The 17300-nt window shown below is 37.2% G+C and overlaps 1 protein-coding gene and 1 long non-coding RNA gene across 16 annotated transcripts; one reads left to right on the plus strand and one right to left on the minus strand.

Annotated features, from left to right (window-relative positions):
- Positions 1 to 1667: 1667 nt before the first annotated feature.
- On the minus strand, positions 1668 to 3982 carry LOC125479247. Its single transcript, XM_048588395.1, has 4 exons — positions 3856 to 3982; positions 2517 to 3397; positions 2342 to 2362; positions 1668 to 2031 (listed from the first exon to the last, which is right to left on the minus strand). The coding sequence occupies exons 1-4, from the start codon at positions 3980 to 3982 to the stop codon at positions 2005 to 2007; spliced, it is 1056 nt and encodes a 351-aa protein (XP_048444352.1). The 3' UTR covers positions 1668 to 2004.
- Positions 3983 to 7240: 3258 nt separating this feature from the next.
- LOC103945264 lies at positions 7241 to 15438 on the plus strand. 15 transcript variants are annotated; one of them, XR_007259853.1, is made up of 10 exons: positions 7241 to 7539; positions 7779 to 8001; positions 8283 to 8457; positions 12619 to 12684; positions 13058 to 13139; positions 13260 to 13290; positions 13386 to 13608; positions 14040 to 14139; positions 14246 to 14307; positions 14396 to 15438. It is a non-coding gene; the product is annotated as an uncharacterized LOC103945264 (long non-coding RNA). The 15 variants fall into 15 exon arrangements; XR_007259846.1 differs by having other exon boundaries at positions 12619 to 13290; positions 14396 to 14505; positions 14938 to 15438; XR_007259850.1 differs by having other exon boundaries at positions 12619 to 13139.
- Positions 15439 to 17300: the final 1862 nt, after the last annotated feature.

The raw sequence follows: 17300 nt of genomic DNA on the forward strand, positions 1-17300 counted from the left end.
TCTTTATGTGCACTCTGGCATGCTAAATTTTAGCTAAACCCATAGAAATCATGAAAGAACCAAATTTATTCGGGTTCGGGGTGCAATGATGAGTCCGGCTTTTTTAATTCTTGTGATATTTTGATGGGTTGTTTTTTTTTTTTTTTTTTTTTTTTTCCTACAACCATACTTTACTTTGAGGGGGGAATTTGGGCTAAACTAGATAATATGTCATACATAAATATGTATTGAACTTGTCATTTATATTAGTCGAACATGAAACTTGTCATTTACTAATATAGAAGAGTATCATTGGATTATAGTGTTACTACATCTACAAAGATCGTTAGAACCTTTCAAATGTAAAAGATTGTTTTTATGTTTTCGTGTCTTTCGTTCCAACTTTAATATTGTGTCATTTATAGATTATCACATGAGAAAAATATCAAGTTGACTTCCAATTATTTATATTATTATAATTATCATAATCATAATAATTATCTTTTGAATAGTTGGGATTATCTTGATATTTTATTATCTAGAGAAGGTGTTCGAATGCAATCACATTTGCGATGCCAAAGTAGTTCAGCTGATTAAAAGTATTTACTCTGTATCCAATATCTCAAGTCTAATTTCCTCATCTTCTATATCGCTAGTACAAAATAGAAAAATAAAATTGTGGGGTTGTTAGAGTGTACTCCCCCATCTTCCCATTACATTACACCACACCGATAGTGCCGTAGTGGGCTACAAGTAAAGGCACACTTCACATATTAAAAAGTATTCAAAAGGTGTTTAAGCCCAAACATTAAGTAGTTTGGTTATTTAGGGTTGGAGATAAGATTGTGATGGAAATTGAGGCCCATAAACCATCCCACCATGATGGAGATATCCACATCATGAAAAGTCCCCTACAAGAACAACAAAAAGTGATAATCCTCTATATTTTTTTGGGAGAAAATCTATCACAACATTTAATATTTGAGGAAGTGTGAACCTCTTTTAAGGAAAAAGATTATTGCCGGATCCTTTTTTTGGGGATCCTAGGGATCATGCGATCGTAACCGTTTATCGTACATCATACTGTTATAAATTATTTCAAAATTTAAAATTTAAAATTAAATATAAATAGTCCTAACAAAAATTAACAGCATGATGTATGATAAACGGTCACGATCGCGAGATCCATAGGATCCCCAGAAAAAGGATCCGGCTTGGATCCTTTTCCCTCTTTTAGGTGCAACAAACTCCATGATTTTAGCTTGAATCACGGAAATGGGGCACTAATCAAATGATGGTACCTTAATCCTGATGATTGTCGAGAATCAATGTTATTATTGTGTTATATTATGTGTAATTTAACCAGAAAGGGAAAAAAAAAAAAGGTTGCTGCAACGAAGAAACTGCAAGTGTGCAGGAGACTGACTCTAATTTAACCAGAATGAAAACAATGAACGAATTGCGGAAATGGAACTATCTTTCTAGGCAAAATTTGACCATAGAGAAAATGCTAGATCATGAAGAGATAGGAGTGGGATATTCAGAGCTTAGACTCTGTTCTAGGCTTATCCAGCCTAGGCTGCCATACTAACCCTTAAGGTTCACATGACAATGGAATAAGGTTTACATGACTATTTCTTAAGATTCAAGTGGTGATGATCGCTAAAGTTAACATGATTGTGAACTTGTTTTAGAATACTTTTAAATTGATTAAAACACTTTCACATGGGGCGCGAGTAAAGTGACAAATTAACCTATTTGGTAGGAACCACCAATACTTATGGGTTTCATCTCTATTAGAAAAATAATACACATACATACGGGATGAGTAATTTGAAAACAATCGCTTTTGGCTCAGCCAATAAAAACAGAAAACCTTAATTATGGCAGAGCGTTCCAGGATGGGTGGACGTCTCCCATACAAGCTGAGACTGAGATTGATCCAAAACAAGAAAACATCCGGCACCCCTAATGTCCCAAAGAGGTATTGCAGCATCACATTCACCTGTAAGCAAAACCCACTGGCTAGGAGTAGACCATTCCACAATCATCACACCACCTGCGATCACGAAAAATACAGCACCTAGGACCCTCCTGATGCACGCAACTTTATTCTCGGTTATAAGTTAAACTTAAACCCAAGAAACAAGGCTAAAAACACTTGCACTTTTATAAACAAAAACTAGAGAACCCAAAGGAAGAACATAAATCTACCAAGAGCTGAAACCTAGCTTTTACGATACTAAGGTTCTAAGCATGAATTCCGCCACTTACAGGGTTCAACCAGAAAATCCAAATGCTACAAATTACAAAATGCTGAGAAAATCGACTAGGCCGGATTGTTTAAAGAAGCGAATTTTCGCAACATTCGTGATTGTCCACCCTAAATTTCAAGAACAATCCCTGCTTATATCCTCAATATTGTCATCCAAAATGTTTCATGCGTTCACATAACCATGATAAGAAGTTTAAATTTTCTAACTTTCTATGCATCAAGTGTGCATTAAACGTCGAATTCTGTGAATTTTGGGACATACCGCGGTGGCCAGACAAGGTGTGAGCAATAGCCCCAGAGAGGTAATATCACAGAGGCGGACTTGAACATCTTCGGTTCCGGCAGCAACGAGCATGTGAGAAGTTGCCAACGGCGACATTGCAGTTCCGTACACCTTCCCCGGCATCTTGAAGTCCATCAGCACCTGCGTCGTATTCGTATCCCAAACATTGATGTGATGATCGTACGACCCCGTCACAAACAGTCCGGTGTCGACGGGATACCACACCGCGAACTTATGCCCGTGCTCGTGCTGCTTATCCACCGCAAACAGGCATTTGTGCCTCGTGATAACTCCGTTGCCTAAGTAATCGGTCCCGCGCTGGACATCGACCACGGCAGCGGAAGCATGGAGGCGCCGTATAACAGGTACCGGCCCTCCGTCAAATCGAGCTGGAGAGAGTTGACGGAGCCGCGGTGAGGGGAGATGATGTCTTTGTGATTGGAGAGTAGGAGCGTTTGGATCCGGGTCGACTTGATTCGATTCGAGAACAAATTTGGGCGGAGCTTGCCCGCTTCCCTGTCTCCGATTTCCCGCCACGCTTTCGGAGCATCTTCTTCTTCTTGTACCAAATGCAAAAGCGAAGCACAGGTTCACAACGCAACGATGTCGTATCGCAGTGTTCTCTTTCACACTCTGAAGTAGGAATTCGTTTTCTGTTCTTCCGGGCTTCGCTTTGATTTTCCTGATCAACTCGGACGAACTCGGACAGATTCGGGTTCGGGTTATAATGGCTGACAAATGATGCGTCAGCAAAACGACAGCGTAAGCCTTTCCAAAATCGAAGACTGGGGTTTGTGTTGTGAATGAGAGTGTCAACTTCCGTTCTCGAATGATGAATTCAATATTTAAATAGGACTGGCCTATTGGTTATTGTGATAAATTCAAGAATACTACTTCATTGTTGAACTCCCAATCATAAATGAACACAAGTCTAATTATACTATTTTGTTTTAATTATTTGAACACGTGTCTATTTATGATTGAGATTCAACAAAAGATTTTGCTATTCTTTCAGTAGTAAAGTAGTTTTCTACATTCAATGCTTAACCTAGAATCCGCTAGGCACCAAAATCATTTGGAATTAAGGAGTTGAGATCTTCTTCGGATCTTTGTGCCGGAGCTTAAGGACTCAAAGACCGAGGTCGTTGAAGAGAGAGAAAAAAATATCTTAACCATTGATTTGTGTGAAGTCGGCCAGTAAAATCAGCTTATAAGGACTGCAGAATTTAAAATGAGGACCATTACAAAGAAACAAACAACATGTAATTTCCTCCATGTGTATCATTCTTTTACAATTCCCAACTGTCAATTCTTTTACATGTTTCCAGCTGTGACAACCAACAACTTCCAAAATTGTTAAATTCTGGAACGGTATTGCAAATGTCCTTTAGATTTGGGTCTGCTTGTGGGGAATTCTTCTTCCTCTGATGCATCGAGTTCTGCATTTCCTCAAGCCTCAAAGCACTTAAATTTGGAAAGGTGGCATCTACATGCCCAATACCTCGAAGGAAAGCTACTTGCTTTTTAGAGCATGCACCATAAAACTTAATCTATTTGAGTTTGCAGAAGAGCCACACCAACTCTCTATATTGCTGGGCAACTTCAACTTTCCTAGCTTGGGAAATGAATCTTGAAACATTACAGGCCAACGTGGGGATGTTTTACAACATGCATGGCAAAAAATATGGGGTCTTCAACAACTTTTATTCATTTGGGCAAAAAGAAATGTTCTATTTCGCTTGATAAATTTCAATAGAAGTACTCTTATTAGGGTGTAAACCTGTGGATAGTCCTATAGTAGAAAAACATCACTTGAGTATTTACCCAGATTAGGTTTCTGTTGATAGGGGTAGGTATCAAAGACTTGTGGGGAGATTAATTTATTATCTCATACTCATACTGATATTGCATATGTTGTGGGTGTTGTAAGTCAGTTTATGCACTCGCCCAGTGAAGATCACATGGCTGCGGTAATGCGAATTTTGGTATATCTGAAGTCTGCACTCGTTAAATGAATACTTTATGGAAAACATGGACATCTAAAGGTTGAGAGGTTTTAAGATGTAGATTGGGCTAACAATGTTACTGATAGATGGTCTACATCTGGATATTTTACGTTTGTTGGAGGTAATTTGGTTACGTGGCATAGTAAGAAGCAAAAAGTCGTGTCAAGGTCGTTTGCGACAGTTGAGTATAGAGGTATGACACACTGAATATGTGAACTTCTTTGGTTACGTAAACTTTTGAGATGTCTTGGTTTTGAATCAAAGGAGGCTATGGAGTGATATTGTGACAATAAATGTGAAAGGGAGATTGCTAATAATCCGGAACATGATCGAACAAAGAATGTGGAGGTTGATTGACACTTCGTCAAGGAAAATCTTGAAAGGAAAATTGTGTCTATATCGTTTATGAGTTCAGGAGAGCAGTTAGCTGATATTCTTACTCATGCGGTATCTAGTAAGGTTTTCCAATACTCAATTATCAAGTTGGGCATGTATGATATTTATACACCAACTTGAGGGGAGTGTTGATTTGAGTCTTAATTGTAAATGTTCTTATTTGAAGTAGGATTAGGAACTGTAATCTTTAGAATTTAGTGTCCTTATATTTTGTAATTACTTTCCTTATAAAATAAGATATAAATATTTGTATATTGTAAACCCTAAAAGATAAATAATATAACGTAGTTTTCAAAGTATTTCTTCTTCTATTCCCCCTCCCCCCAAAACAAACATCATCTTTCCAAATTCACTCATTTTCTCTAATTTAAGTATGTACACCATCACACTCCTTTTATGTTTTCTTCGTGTTGATCCAACCACTCTATTCTTCTATCACACTCATCTTTTATTTATTTTTTATTTTAACCCACCACTGATCTTCTCGTACAATTTCCCCCCAAAGAACCATCTCCATTCTCATTATTTTCTACAACCCGTCCCCTATGCTATTCATCACTCTTTCTTTTTCTCTTCCTCTCTCTCTCTCTCTTTTTTTTTTTTTTTTTATTTTTGGAGTTCTTTTCTTTTTTCACTCACCTTCCACACCCCTTCTTCCTTACTACACAATCTTGTGTGTGTCTCTCTCTTCACTAGTTAATATTGATGCATAACTCAATTTGAGTTCCACAGAGCAATTCTCTTGGAATATAGCTTTCTCGGTTGTACAAGTCTTAATCACGACATCGTCTTCATCCGTCATGACTCCCATTAGTGAGGTTGACTGGCCAAAGGCAACGTTGTCGTTGTAGCTTGGCGTCCCGACACATCTGACGTCTTGCTGGCAATGTGGCTTTTGGTGGCGTTGAAGGTGCAGGATGGCATTTTATGACAATATGTGGGTTCATGATTTTTGGATTGTAAAAATTTGTTATGTGAGAGAGGAGATTATGTTGATGAATAAAGATATATAAGAAATTAGGTTGGCCATGGTGAGCTTGTTAAGTAACGTGATGACAAGAAGAATCCATTGTAAGGAATTTGATGTGTTGGTGTTGGTTCTTTGGTTTCAAATGCTTTCTTCACCCTTTGGTTTGTGATTCACGTCTAATCTACTTGCACAAAAGTTACTAGTTTTGGTTGATTGGTGGTGTGTTTTCATGGTTAAAGGATAGAGGCATAGAGTAGTATAAATCTAGTAAAACACAATGACACACCGACTTTAAGTGGTTCGCCAATTTGGATACGTTCACTAGAGTTGCATATGCATTTGGATTTCACTATATAAGGGAGATTTACAAAACACAATGAAGATGGTCTAGAGCCTTTACATAAGGTAAAAGAAAGGGAAGGTGGGTGGTCTGAGAATGAGAGATCTTTCTTGTAGCAGTTGCGTTGTTGCTGGTGTGGTGTTGTTCCTCCCGTACGTGTTCTTTCTTCCTTTTGCCTTTATGAAGAAATCAATGGAATCCTCAATTAAGTCTTCAATGACACATTTCAATTCTTTTGCAACACTTGGAACATCAAGCATTGAAAGCATCAGTAACTAATCATGATTATAGTTATTACCGTGGATGTGGACAACTACCCAAAAGCCACGTCCTACTCTAAGGGATATAGAATCTCACCCTTCCAATTTTGGGGAGTGAATCATCACCATACATTAACTCATAATTTGCCACCTCACCATTTGGTTAAAATATCATACCAATTCTAGCTAGATTTATTTCACTTCAAGCTTAACTCTTAGCTCGTTGCTGTTAGTTACACTTTAAACTATGAAAAAAAGGCTAGTAAGGTGAATCAATTCTATTGGCATGTAAATGATAGATAATAGGCCTAACAATGCAGTCTACAAATAAACATTTCCGGTATAAATACACGGAGAAATCTTACTTTATTCTCGTATATAGTGAAATATATATGTATTAGTTAACTAACGAAGAAAAGAACTTAGTAGATTAAATATTAGAGTAAAGCACAAATTAAAAATACTTTGATACATACATATATATATATATACACACACACACATTTTCTTTTTAAATACAGGTATTACAACTTCAAATCTAATAATAGGATGTAATGGGCAAATTTCATTAGTTTAAAGACTGATTTTTCTGAAAAATAATTTAGAGACTAAATCGGCAGCTAGAAAAATCACCGTAGCTTAGTAACAGTGGATTTCCAATTTTACCCCCGTTTCTTTTTTGTTTTTTCAACTTTGCCATGTTGCTTAGCTGTCAAATGGAGAACAGAATGGTGATGCGTGGTTTTCACCGCTTCTTCCCTCTCCCTCTTCGCCTCATCCGGTAGAAATTCGTTTCTGTCGCTCACAATTCGCGAAAGAAAATTCTAAACCTCAAACAAACAAATCGCATAAAACCTCAAACCCAACAAAAGTAATGAAAATGTTACGTGTTAGCAATCAAGGCAACCAACATATGACATAAACTAATAGCCTATCGGAATTGTAGCTACAAATCTCCATCAAAATTCTTGAGCGGAACCATCAAAGTTGCTATTCCTCACAAGACAATGTTGCTGAGAACGAAACACAGGTGATACTTCATAACTACCGAGCTTTATCAAAATTCAATTTGCATTTTTGAGTTTGTATGTGCTGGTGGTGGTATGAGTGTCTACTGGCTCTGTTATGCTTGAAGGCATATTACTATCAACTTCATCGTGTGAGATACAGCTTTCAGGTTCCTTTCTTTGTTGTGCGATGAAATTATGTGTTTGCTCCTGTCTTATTCGTGATGCCCGGGCTGCCCGTTGTTTTTCTTCTTTTGCACAGCGTTGCCCACTCGTCCTCCTTTGTCTTGCCATGCGTCGATCATCCTGGATAGGTCTTCTTCAATTGGATCTCTCCAAGTTTCTTTCGGTTTCCATTTGCTTCTCTCAGCCTTCCTCTCTCTCTCTCATCGCTACTCACTCTCGCTTTTCCGATGAATTTCCAGTCAAAATTGGGCACGATGCGTCTCCAAATCACCACCAATGGAAGGTAGTTGGAGAATCGTGTAAGATTAATCCTCAAATTTTGAATTTTATTTTTTATTTGATTTCTCTTAATGCATGTTTAAGATTAGTGTTCGTGGAGGTGATTTGAGATGGATTTCAAGCTGGATTGCAGAGATAAGTAACTTAATAAGAATCATGATTATTGAAAGAAAAAATGGATAAAAATCAAAGTCGCCCAGTATTTGGAACACTTTCCGTGTAAAGAAGCCGAAATTATAGTAATCTTCCTTTTATTTGATGGTTGTGTTAGGCATATTATGGTTTTCCTATCTGTTAATAGGGGTTCGGGAGTTCACTAAAATCGCTTCGAATTTGCTTTAGTTTTGATCAGAAGAGGAGGCAGAGGCAGCTAGTGCTGCTCTTGCTGTGACCCAGGAAGTTCTCGTGTTCGTCAACAATATCTCTATGCATCCGGAGACTTGGCTCAATTTTCGACGGCGATGAAGATTCAGATGGTATACTCTGCTTCGATTTGTCCATTTCTTTGTGTAATTCAATTCAATGTGCTTTGTTTTCATGAAACTAAATGCATAGTAGTGATACTAATATTTAATTCTCTAGATGCATGTGTAGCACATTCGGTAAATAATAAAGCTGTAGAATTGCACATTCGATAAAACCTTCTGTCTTCCTTTGCGGACAAGCCGAATGATTATGAGCTTCCAGTCCTTTTGAGTAATATTTTTACCAATTATTTTTTTGTTGAGTAAACCAATTTTTTTAGAAAAGGAAGGAATGCTTTTAGCAAATCACTTACAAAAAATTCATACACTAACTTACCCATATACAGGTTTTCTACAAAATGATCATCCTATTTTCAATGCATAGTTAATCAATGATCCGAATTGTTCACTTTCTTTCAAGAATACAAATAATCAGCTAAACCAACAATTGATTAGGTGTTCGATTGTTTCGACATTTTCATTACAATTTTGTCTACTGAGTCATGATTTTGTGTATATTTTAGGATTTGAATGATTGTTTGCGAGAATAACTCTTGAATATGAAGGTTAAATATAAACATAGTTTCGATCACTAAAACGCATTATGTAAAATGAGAATAACTTTACGAAGATATAATAATAAATAGAACCCCAAAATAATGTTTTCTCCAACCTACCTAACCCAATGCCAAATAATGTTTTGCATATTTCTACAATGATGTAATTTGGCCATTGAAGGGATCTCAGAATGAGAAAGTGATCAAGTGTGCTTCCGAAGTTTTGTGTCATGGAAGATAATCATATGATTCAACAATTTTTCAACATTTTCACGTTTTTTTGGTAAAGGATGAATTCAAAATGTGAATAAGAAAGATAACATGTGACAGCCCGTCCCGAAAATATCGAAAACGTACGTGTGAAAAGACAGTTTTGCCCCTAGTTTGATTTCGTTACGTTTATTGGTTGTTTTTGTGTTGTGTTGGCATGTCTTTGGGCCACACACACACTCCCACACCTGCACCACCCTCTGTCCCCTTTCCCTGTAAGTTCCCCGAGCCCCATTCTCTTCCTCCCATTTCTCCTGAAAACGTACGGACACACACCAAAACCCATCAAACACTCACAGATCGAAGGAACCAAGCACATATTCGAGCTCGTGAGGCTCGTGCGAGTGCAACCATACCATTTTCAGGTGAGAACTCTATCGTTTTCACGTCGATTCGAAGTTGTCCGATTTGAGTACTATTCATGCAAACGTAAATTCTCACATTTTAGGGGAAATGAAGCTCGTAGGTAGCTTGGTGAGGTCCCAAGGAGTCTCGGAGTAGTTCGTTTGAAGGATTTGGACGTCGGGATCACCGTGTTCGAAGTTGGCCGGTTTTGGATTGTGTGGACAGGTAAGATCTCGTAGTTTTTAACCCTTAAAAGTGGTATATCGTTGTTCTCCTAGTTCTAGGCGTCATTTTGGTACAAAAATCGTGAAAATTGGATGAAAAATGAAGGAGTTAGGACGTTTTAAAGATTTCCCAGTTTTCCGGCGCCGGCGACGGCACCGGAGTCTCGCCGGGGAAGAAGACGAAATATTCCGTCAAGTTTGACGGAATATTCCTGACGCCGTTGATGGAATCCGTTAGAACTAACGGAATATTCCCTACGGCGTCAGTTGACGCCGTCAGCGTGCCAGGCACGTGCCTGCGCGTGGGGGCGCGTGCGGCGGTGGAAATTTTTTTTAAAAATTTGTGTGTGATCCTGAGGTTGTGTAGAGCATGTTGGTATATTCAATTGTCCATTTTGAGCAATGTATGAGAAGTTATTACGAAAGGAAAGTTATGCGCTTTAAAAATTAATGTTTTTATAGTATTTTCGCATATAGGTGAGACATATCCCGAGGACGAGCGTGGTCACTCGAGGCAGGGGGGCTACGACCCTTCCACATACCAGTGAGTGGGCTTTTGGTTTTCCGTACATACCTATATACTTATAATTCCCAGAAATTTATATAAATGTTTATTAGTTATATGCCATTCCTTTTATATTAGTGGTTATTATGCATGATTAGTTGCATATATGTTTGTTTACACATATTCATTTATATGTTCATATATGTATATATATATATTGGTGCTGTGGATGCACAGGTAAGTGCCAGGTAAGTGTTATTTAATGTTTGCATTAAATAGTGATTAGAGGTGCTTAGAGAGCTCATAACCTGCACCCCCGGTGTTAGTGCTCCCGCCCAGAGTAGGGCACAGTCCTTCACGTGTTGTTCACCTCCCGCACCATACGCTCAGCTTGGATCCAAGTTAGGTGCACAGTCTTGTCGTACAGACCACCTTAGGTGGTTCCGACTTGTAGGTGACCCGCGATTATTCGCACAGCCTTCACGTGATCGTAGCATTAGAGCGTTTATATGTATTACACCTAGGCCTGTCGTACAGACCACTATAGGTGGTTCCGACTCGTGGGCAGGTTTAGTTATTGAGATTGAGATTTGAGCTCTAGATTCAGCCGTACAGGTCACTTTAGGTGACTCCGGCTGCCAGTTATATGTTATTGATGTGATTTTCACTTGAGCACTTGCATTTCATCGTGAGATTTGGTATGGCATATTCTTGAGCATGATTGGCATATCTATATATACGTACATATGTTTATTTTCTGGGAGGTATACAGGTTTTACGGCGAGGGGTTAGAACTTATTTTGCTAAATGGTTTTTGAAAAGCTTTGTTTTTGCCTACTCACGCTTTTGTTTTGCGCCCCTCCAGGTTCTAGCTAGCTAGCAAGTTGGTGGGTTCCCAGAGGGCTTTTCCGGCATTTCTGACAGACGATCATCAGCGTATGTCCACCTTCGGGTGCACTGTTGTAACGCTATTTCAATTTGGACTGCTTTAGGTTTTCTGCTCTGAAATTGTGTCTCACTTACGCTAGCACTTACTTTGACCTTATGTATGCTAGTTTTTATTTATTCGTACTTTTACGTTACTACTTTATTAGCTTCCGCACTGTGTACATGGCTACGTCACTTCCACGTGACGGCCAGCACGCCCTGATCTCGGTCAGGGTGTGTCATAACATGCTGACATCTGTTCTGCCACCAGGTAAAAAAAAAGTATGTGTCTTTTTACTCAATCAACTCATTTTGTGTTCTAATTCAGAGTTATGAATCAGAGTATTGTCTACCAATATAAAAAGCAGGATTGTGAAATCATGAGATATTTGACATTTTATGTTAAACTGAATTAAGAGCACACTTTCAAATACAATTTCATTTATATTTATTCAATCAAACATTATAGTCCTATTATTAGAGAAAACTATTCTTTTTTCTGATCAAGTAATATATTATTTTAGGACTCATAAACTTATACTATTTAAATTCAATAAATCTATAGTACATTGGCTTAAGAATTGTTATTAACAGCACTAGAAAACCGTCTTTCTGCATTCTTCTTTGTTTCATGCATAATTACAACATGATTTCATAATACATAATTACAACATCACTCACTGTCTCCGAATTCCAAATTTAGTTAAGAACAATGACAAATGACTGAAAAGCATGATGTTTTCAAAATTATTTGGTTGGCAGTCCTACTCAGTGATACGAACTGCAGGACTCCAATTGTCATTTATCCTTCTATTAATAACGGGGAACCCGTGGAAAACATGATGGCTCCTTCTTGGGAAAATTGTGCCCCCCAACCCAAATGCCAAAATCAGGTGGCTTGAGAATAAGTGTTTTTCAGATAGAATATTGTACTTGAATCATCAATTAAGTTACAATTTAACAAAAATACGTAAAAAGGGTTAACAACCAGTTTAAGAAATACTATTTGTCTTTGATGGTAGTTATATGCATGTGTGTAGTGTTGTGAAATAAATATTATGTGTGTGTTGATTTTTTTTTAAGAGATAAGTACACACGTACACAATAGATTTTTGTTAAAACAAATTATATGCATGATATCTTTTTTTACTGTCAATGAGCACATTCTTTCTCACACATTATTGTACAACAATCTGTGTTGTAGATGGATTAACTAATTTTTCTACCCAATATCATTTCTTTGTTATACTTAGTAATTTTTGTGGCCATTATTCACATGCAGCTTATGAAAAATTATGACTAATTTTTGCTGGATTCTTTATTTGGGTGATCTAATTTGTAACAGAGGATCCACAGAGAAAAAAGAGTAAATCTCAAGAGTGCAGAATCATTGACGGTCAGCACCAAACAAGTTGGGTAACTCATACTAGAAGCCGCTATATTTTGAACAATTGTTTAAATGTAGAATGCTAACTTGTTTTTTTGTGCAAATATATTTTAGCTACCAGCTACTGTTCAGTGGTAAAAAAAACTACAGTTTTTGGAGTACATCAGTAAAATAAGAGCAGCTATATTTTGAACAACTCTTAATATGTATATAATATAATATCAGTGTAGATGGTTAAGTTATCAACAACTACTATATGGTTTTATGTGAATACTTTGTACATGTTTTGTATAAATAGTTTCTACATATCCATATACCAACACTTAATCCCTTATTTGCATACTGAACTTATAATTCGCTTGACACTCCCGCGGCAACGCGTGGGTTAAATCTCTAGTATCCTCTAAGCATGCATGTTGGTTGGAGTCAAATGCAGAATCATAGAATCAGAAATTAAGATCATAGAATCAGAAATTAAGGTAATCTATATACATTTCATTTGAAGTTTCCTTTTATAGAATTTGCTTCACTGGTGCAGATAATGTTATAACTGTTTTAATGGTTTGATGGATGATTCAGAACTGCTTCTTTGTATGCAGATTACCATATGTATTTGAGAGCACAGCTGATGTAAGTTCTCTCTCTCTCTCTCTCTCTCTCTGCATCGATCTGTTTTGTCTGTCAACTTTGCTTATAACTTACTCTCCTAGTATTTCCCGTATCAGGAAAATTTTACCGAACGCAAATGATAAATGTTACGAGCATGAGAAAGGCATAACCAATATTAAATCAGCTTTTCAGGTATGCATGGATTCCAGATTCAAGCCATCACTTCCGTTTAGTATGTTGTTTATCAATTTGTGATCATAACACCGTCAGGCAGTGTTACCATTGTGAATGTTATGTGAGAAAGCAAAGAAAATTCTAATGGGAGAAAGCAAAGTTAAGGTGAAGATTTTGGTTTGCCCTTTAGCTTTCATTAAGTTCAATGCTAATTAGGGGTTTTTCTTCATATGTTTTCTTTCGTGTTTCAACTTCCGATTTCACTCAATTTTATGTACTTGCTGAACACCTTCTTTGTTTTACAAAATGTTTGTATATTCCCAAATAGTTATACGAAATACCAACACTACTTAGATCACACTGATAGTACTTGGACCTGAAAAAATAATGGTCAAACAGATCTTTTCTCAAAGTCAAATCTCCATTGTACAAATGACTGATTTTTAAATGTGTAGTTAACGTTTGATCGTTTTATAGTTTTATTAAATTCCAGATTCTGAACCCTGATATGATTTTGGTGGTTGTAAATTTTTCTACTTATTAAGGCTTCAAAAAATAAATATGTGGTTTGATATGTTGAATTATCCATTATGTAGATTTGGGATTTTGGAAGTAATACTAACTGGAATTAAACAGGTTGCTTAATTGGTGGACAGATTAAGCCACTGTGAGAAAGTGAGGTGCCATGTGTTATAGGTGCTAATCTAGTTTCCTGCTTTTGCATCTTTCTGATTTTTCCTTATGCCGAGTCCTACAACACTAACTCTGTTATCAAAGTAACGTTTACAATTACCTTGGGCAGTTCTATACTAAATTGCAGGAAAAGATACATGCAAAGGAGATGGAGAATAATTTGCAAGCCAGGTATGAGGTGGTATTCAATCGATGGTGGTCAACCGAAACCTGTGTGTGAATTATGTTTTTATTATGAATGTTGTCTGTTCTTTTACAGGAAACTCTAGAAGCTGAGATTAGAATGTTCAGGAAGAAACTGACATTTAAAGAAGTCCAATGCCAATCTTCTATCAGGAGCCTCCACCTCCTAAAGCGGACCTGAAGAAGGTATATCTTTCTTCCTTCAAAATCACAAATAGCATGATGTATATTATTTTGTTCATGTGCAATTTCCAGTTCTCTGGTGAATCTGATTCCACGCTTTAGTTTGGAAAAATCTTATTTTGTCATATATAGAAAAGTGGTGGGGCGTGCAAGTACAGTATTGATGGACTTCTAAATGGTGGTTAGTATAGTTTATAAATTTGTAATGCATGTGCTCTCTAACCTTAAGCATGTCTTCATCATGATCACAGAAGGCCATGATCCTGTTGGACACATGCTGGTTGCATGTTTTCTTATATTACAGTTGTCTGTGTAGGATGCCTTTGGTAGATTTTCCCCTTATATTTCTTATTTTAGTAGGATGTGCAACTTTTAACAATTGCATACTTGGTATACTGGTCCTAAGTTATTTTCCCATTCTTCAATATTGTACAGGTAATTTTCCTTCAGGTTCGACAGGAAGAGAGTGCATCTTTTATCACTTATACTTCTGAGTTCATGCACCTTTTTCATTCTTTGCAAATTGAACATGTTAATCAAGCCAATCCTTCAAGTTATCAATCACTTAATCATACTCTCACAATCCTACCCCATTCAGTCTGTTGGTCGGAATGGTGGTCGTATCTGAGTTATTTTTGACAGTTACAGCTACCATGCTCCATTTGATTGGAAAGGAGGCACCGCAGGCGTATTTTGATGCTGCCAACAACTGTTTTACCAAAAATTGCACTGTGTATTACAGTTCTTACTTTGTTAGTATACCGAAAGCTTATAAAAAATCGATGTCAAGTATCTTGACTAATATGTAGTCTAAACACGCATTCCTACTACGACTAATTAAGTTGGCACTGCATTGTGATAATCTTGCTTCACTGTACTTGGCTGTTATTTGACAGCATCTGCTTTATTTTGGCCTTGACAACTTTAGTGCAATTGATGCAGATACCAGCAACGAGCCAATCTCCCAAGCTCGGACGTAAGAAGAGCTTACTTCCTGCAGTTTCTGAAGCAAACCGTAATATCAATGGTCAGTCAGCAGGTTTAGTCTGGATGAGAAAGTACCTCAGAACACTGCTAGAGGGCCTTCTCCTGTGTAATCAAAGAAGCCACAACGGAAGTCTCTTCGTAGACTCCCGAACTTTTGTCGCGGAGAATTGTTGGTACTGCTTGAGCAATGCTTAGTTTGTACTGTGTTTCTTTGGCAGTCAGGTGAGCAATCCTTAATTTTGATGAATTTAATTTTTTCGTTTTGAAGCTGAAATTGGCGTCTGGGAGGGAATACTGCGTCAGGATGATCTTGGAGGCCGTCCGGGGAGAGCATTTGTCAGGTCATTATTTGAGGATGTAATATTACCTATTCAGAAATTTAATTTGAAAACTAAATATCATAAGCAAACAATTATTTTAAAGTATTCGAAATTTAATTTAAAATGTGCAGAAAATTGTCTTCAGTAAAACCCAAAACCAGTACACATAAAAATAACAAACATGTTAACAAGAGAACTAACTATGCAGCAAAGTTGTTATTTCTTTATATACATTGAGTGTAGTTTTGCCATCACTACCACCACGACCCATCAGCAACATCTGCATCACCTTCACCTTCACTCTCGTCTTTAGAATCATCAAAGATTCCGTCATCAATAACATCATCACCAACACCAACACTAGTAAACATCATCTAATTATTTCATCCTTTTGGTAAAATAAAACATCATCTAATTCATCCCACCATTTATAATATACTTCTTCCTCTGTTATCTGCACTCCTTGTAGTTCTGGGGAACTCTTCCACTCAAAGCGGTTAATCTTCAACTTAGGGCATTCGTATATATTTACAGTTTTCAAGGATGGGAATTTGACAATGCAATTTCCAGAGAAGAAATCTTGCAGACTTGGTAGACATAAAAGGTTCAAACGTTGCAACTGGCAAAAAGAAATCTCACCATCATTTCCTGCATCATCTCCATCTGATGTCGTTGCCCCTATTTCTGTCATTCTTTCACAACTCCCAACGATCATTTCTCTTAGCCGCTTTAAAGTTTTGGCTATCGTATATGTTGCTAAATATTTCAAGCTGTGACAACCAACTACATTCAAAGTTGTTAAATTCTTGAAGGGAATAGCAGATGACCCTAGATCCTTCAATGCAGAACAATCCACCATTCGTAGAACTTCCAAGTTTGGAAAAACTGGGCCTGCTTTTGGGACACTAACTCTAGTTTCTTGGCATTTAATTGTAATTTTTGAATATTAATTACGTTGTGTGGTATACATTCATACCGAAACTAGTGTGGGATACATTTGTACCTATACTTGTATAGACATCAAAGTACTCTCTCAGATCTGACACATCTGACGTCTTGTTGGCAATGTGGCTTTTGGTGGTGTTGAAGGTGTAGGATGACATTTTATGACAACATGTGGGTTCATGGTTTTTGGACTGTAAAAATTTGTTAGAGATTATGTTGATGAATAAAGATATAAGAAATAGGTTGGCAATGGTGAGCTTGTTAAGTAACGTGATGACAAGAAGAATCCATTGTAAGGAATTTGATGTGTTGGTGATGGTTCTTTGGTTCCAAATGCTTTCTTCACCCTTTGGTTTGTGATTCACGTCTAATCTACTTTGCACAAAAGTTACTATTTTTGGTTGATTGGTGGTGTGTTTTCATGGTTAGAGGATAGATGCAGAGAGTAGTATAAATCTAGTAAAACACAATGACACACCGAATTTAAGTGGTTCACCAATTTGGCTACGTCCACTAAAGTTGCATTGGATTTGACTATGTACGAGA

This window comes from the organism of the source record quoted next, unplaced genomic scaffold (assembly GCF_019419815.1).
Source record: "Pyrus x bretschneideri cultivar Hongxiangsu unplaced genomic scaffold, Pyrus_bretschneideri_v1 Contig28, whole genome shotgun sequence".
Taxonomy (NCBI): domain Eukaryota; kingdom Viridiplantae; phylum Streptophyta; class Magnoliopsida; order Rosales; family Rosaceae; genus Pyrus; species Pyrus x bretschneideri.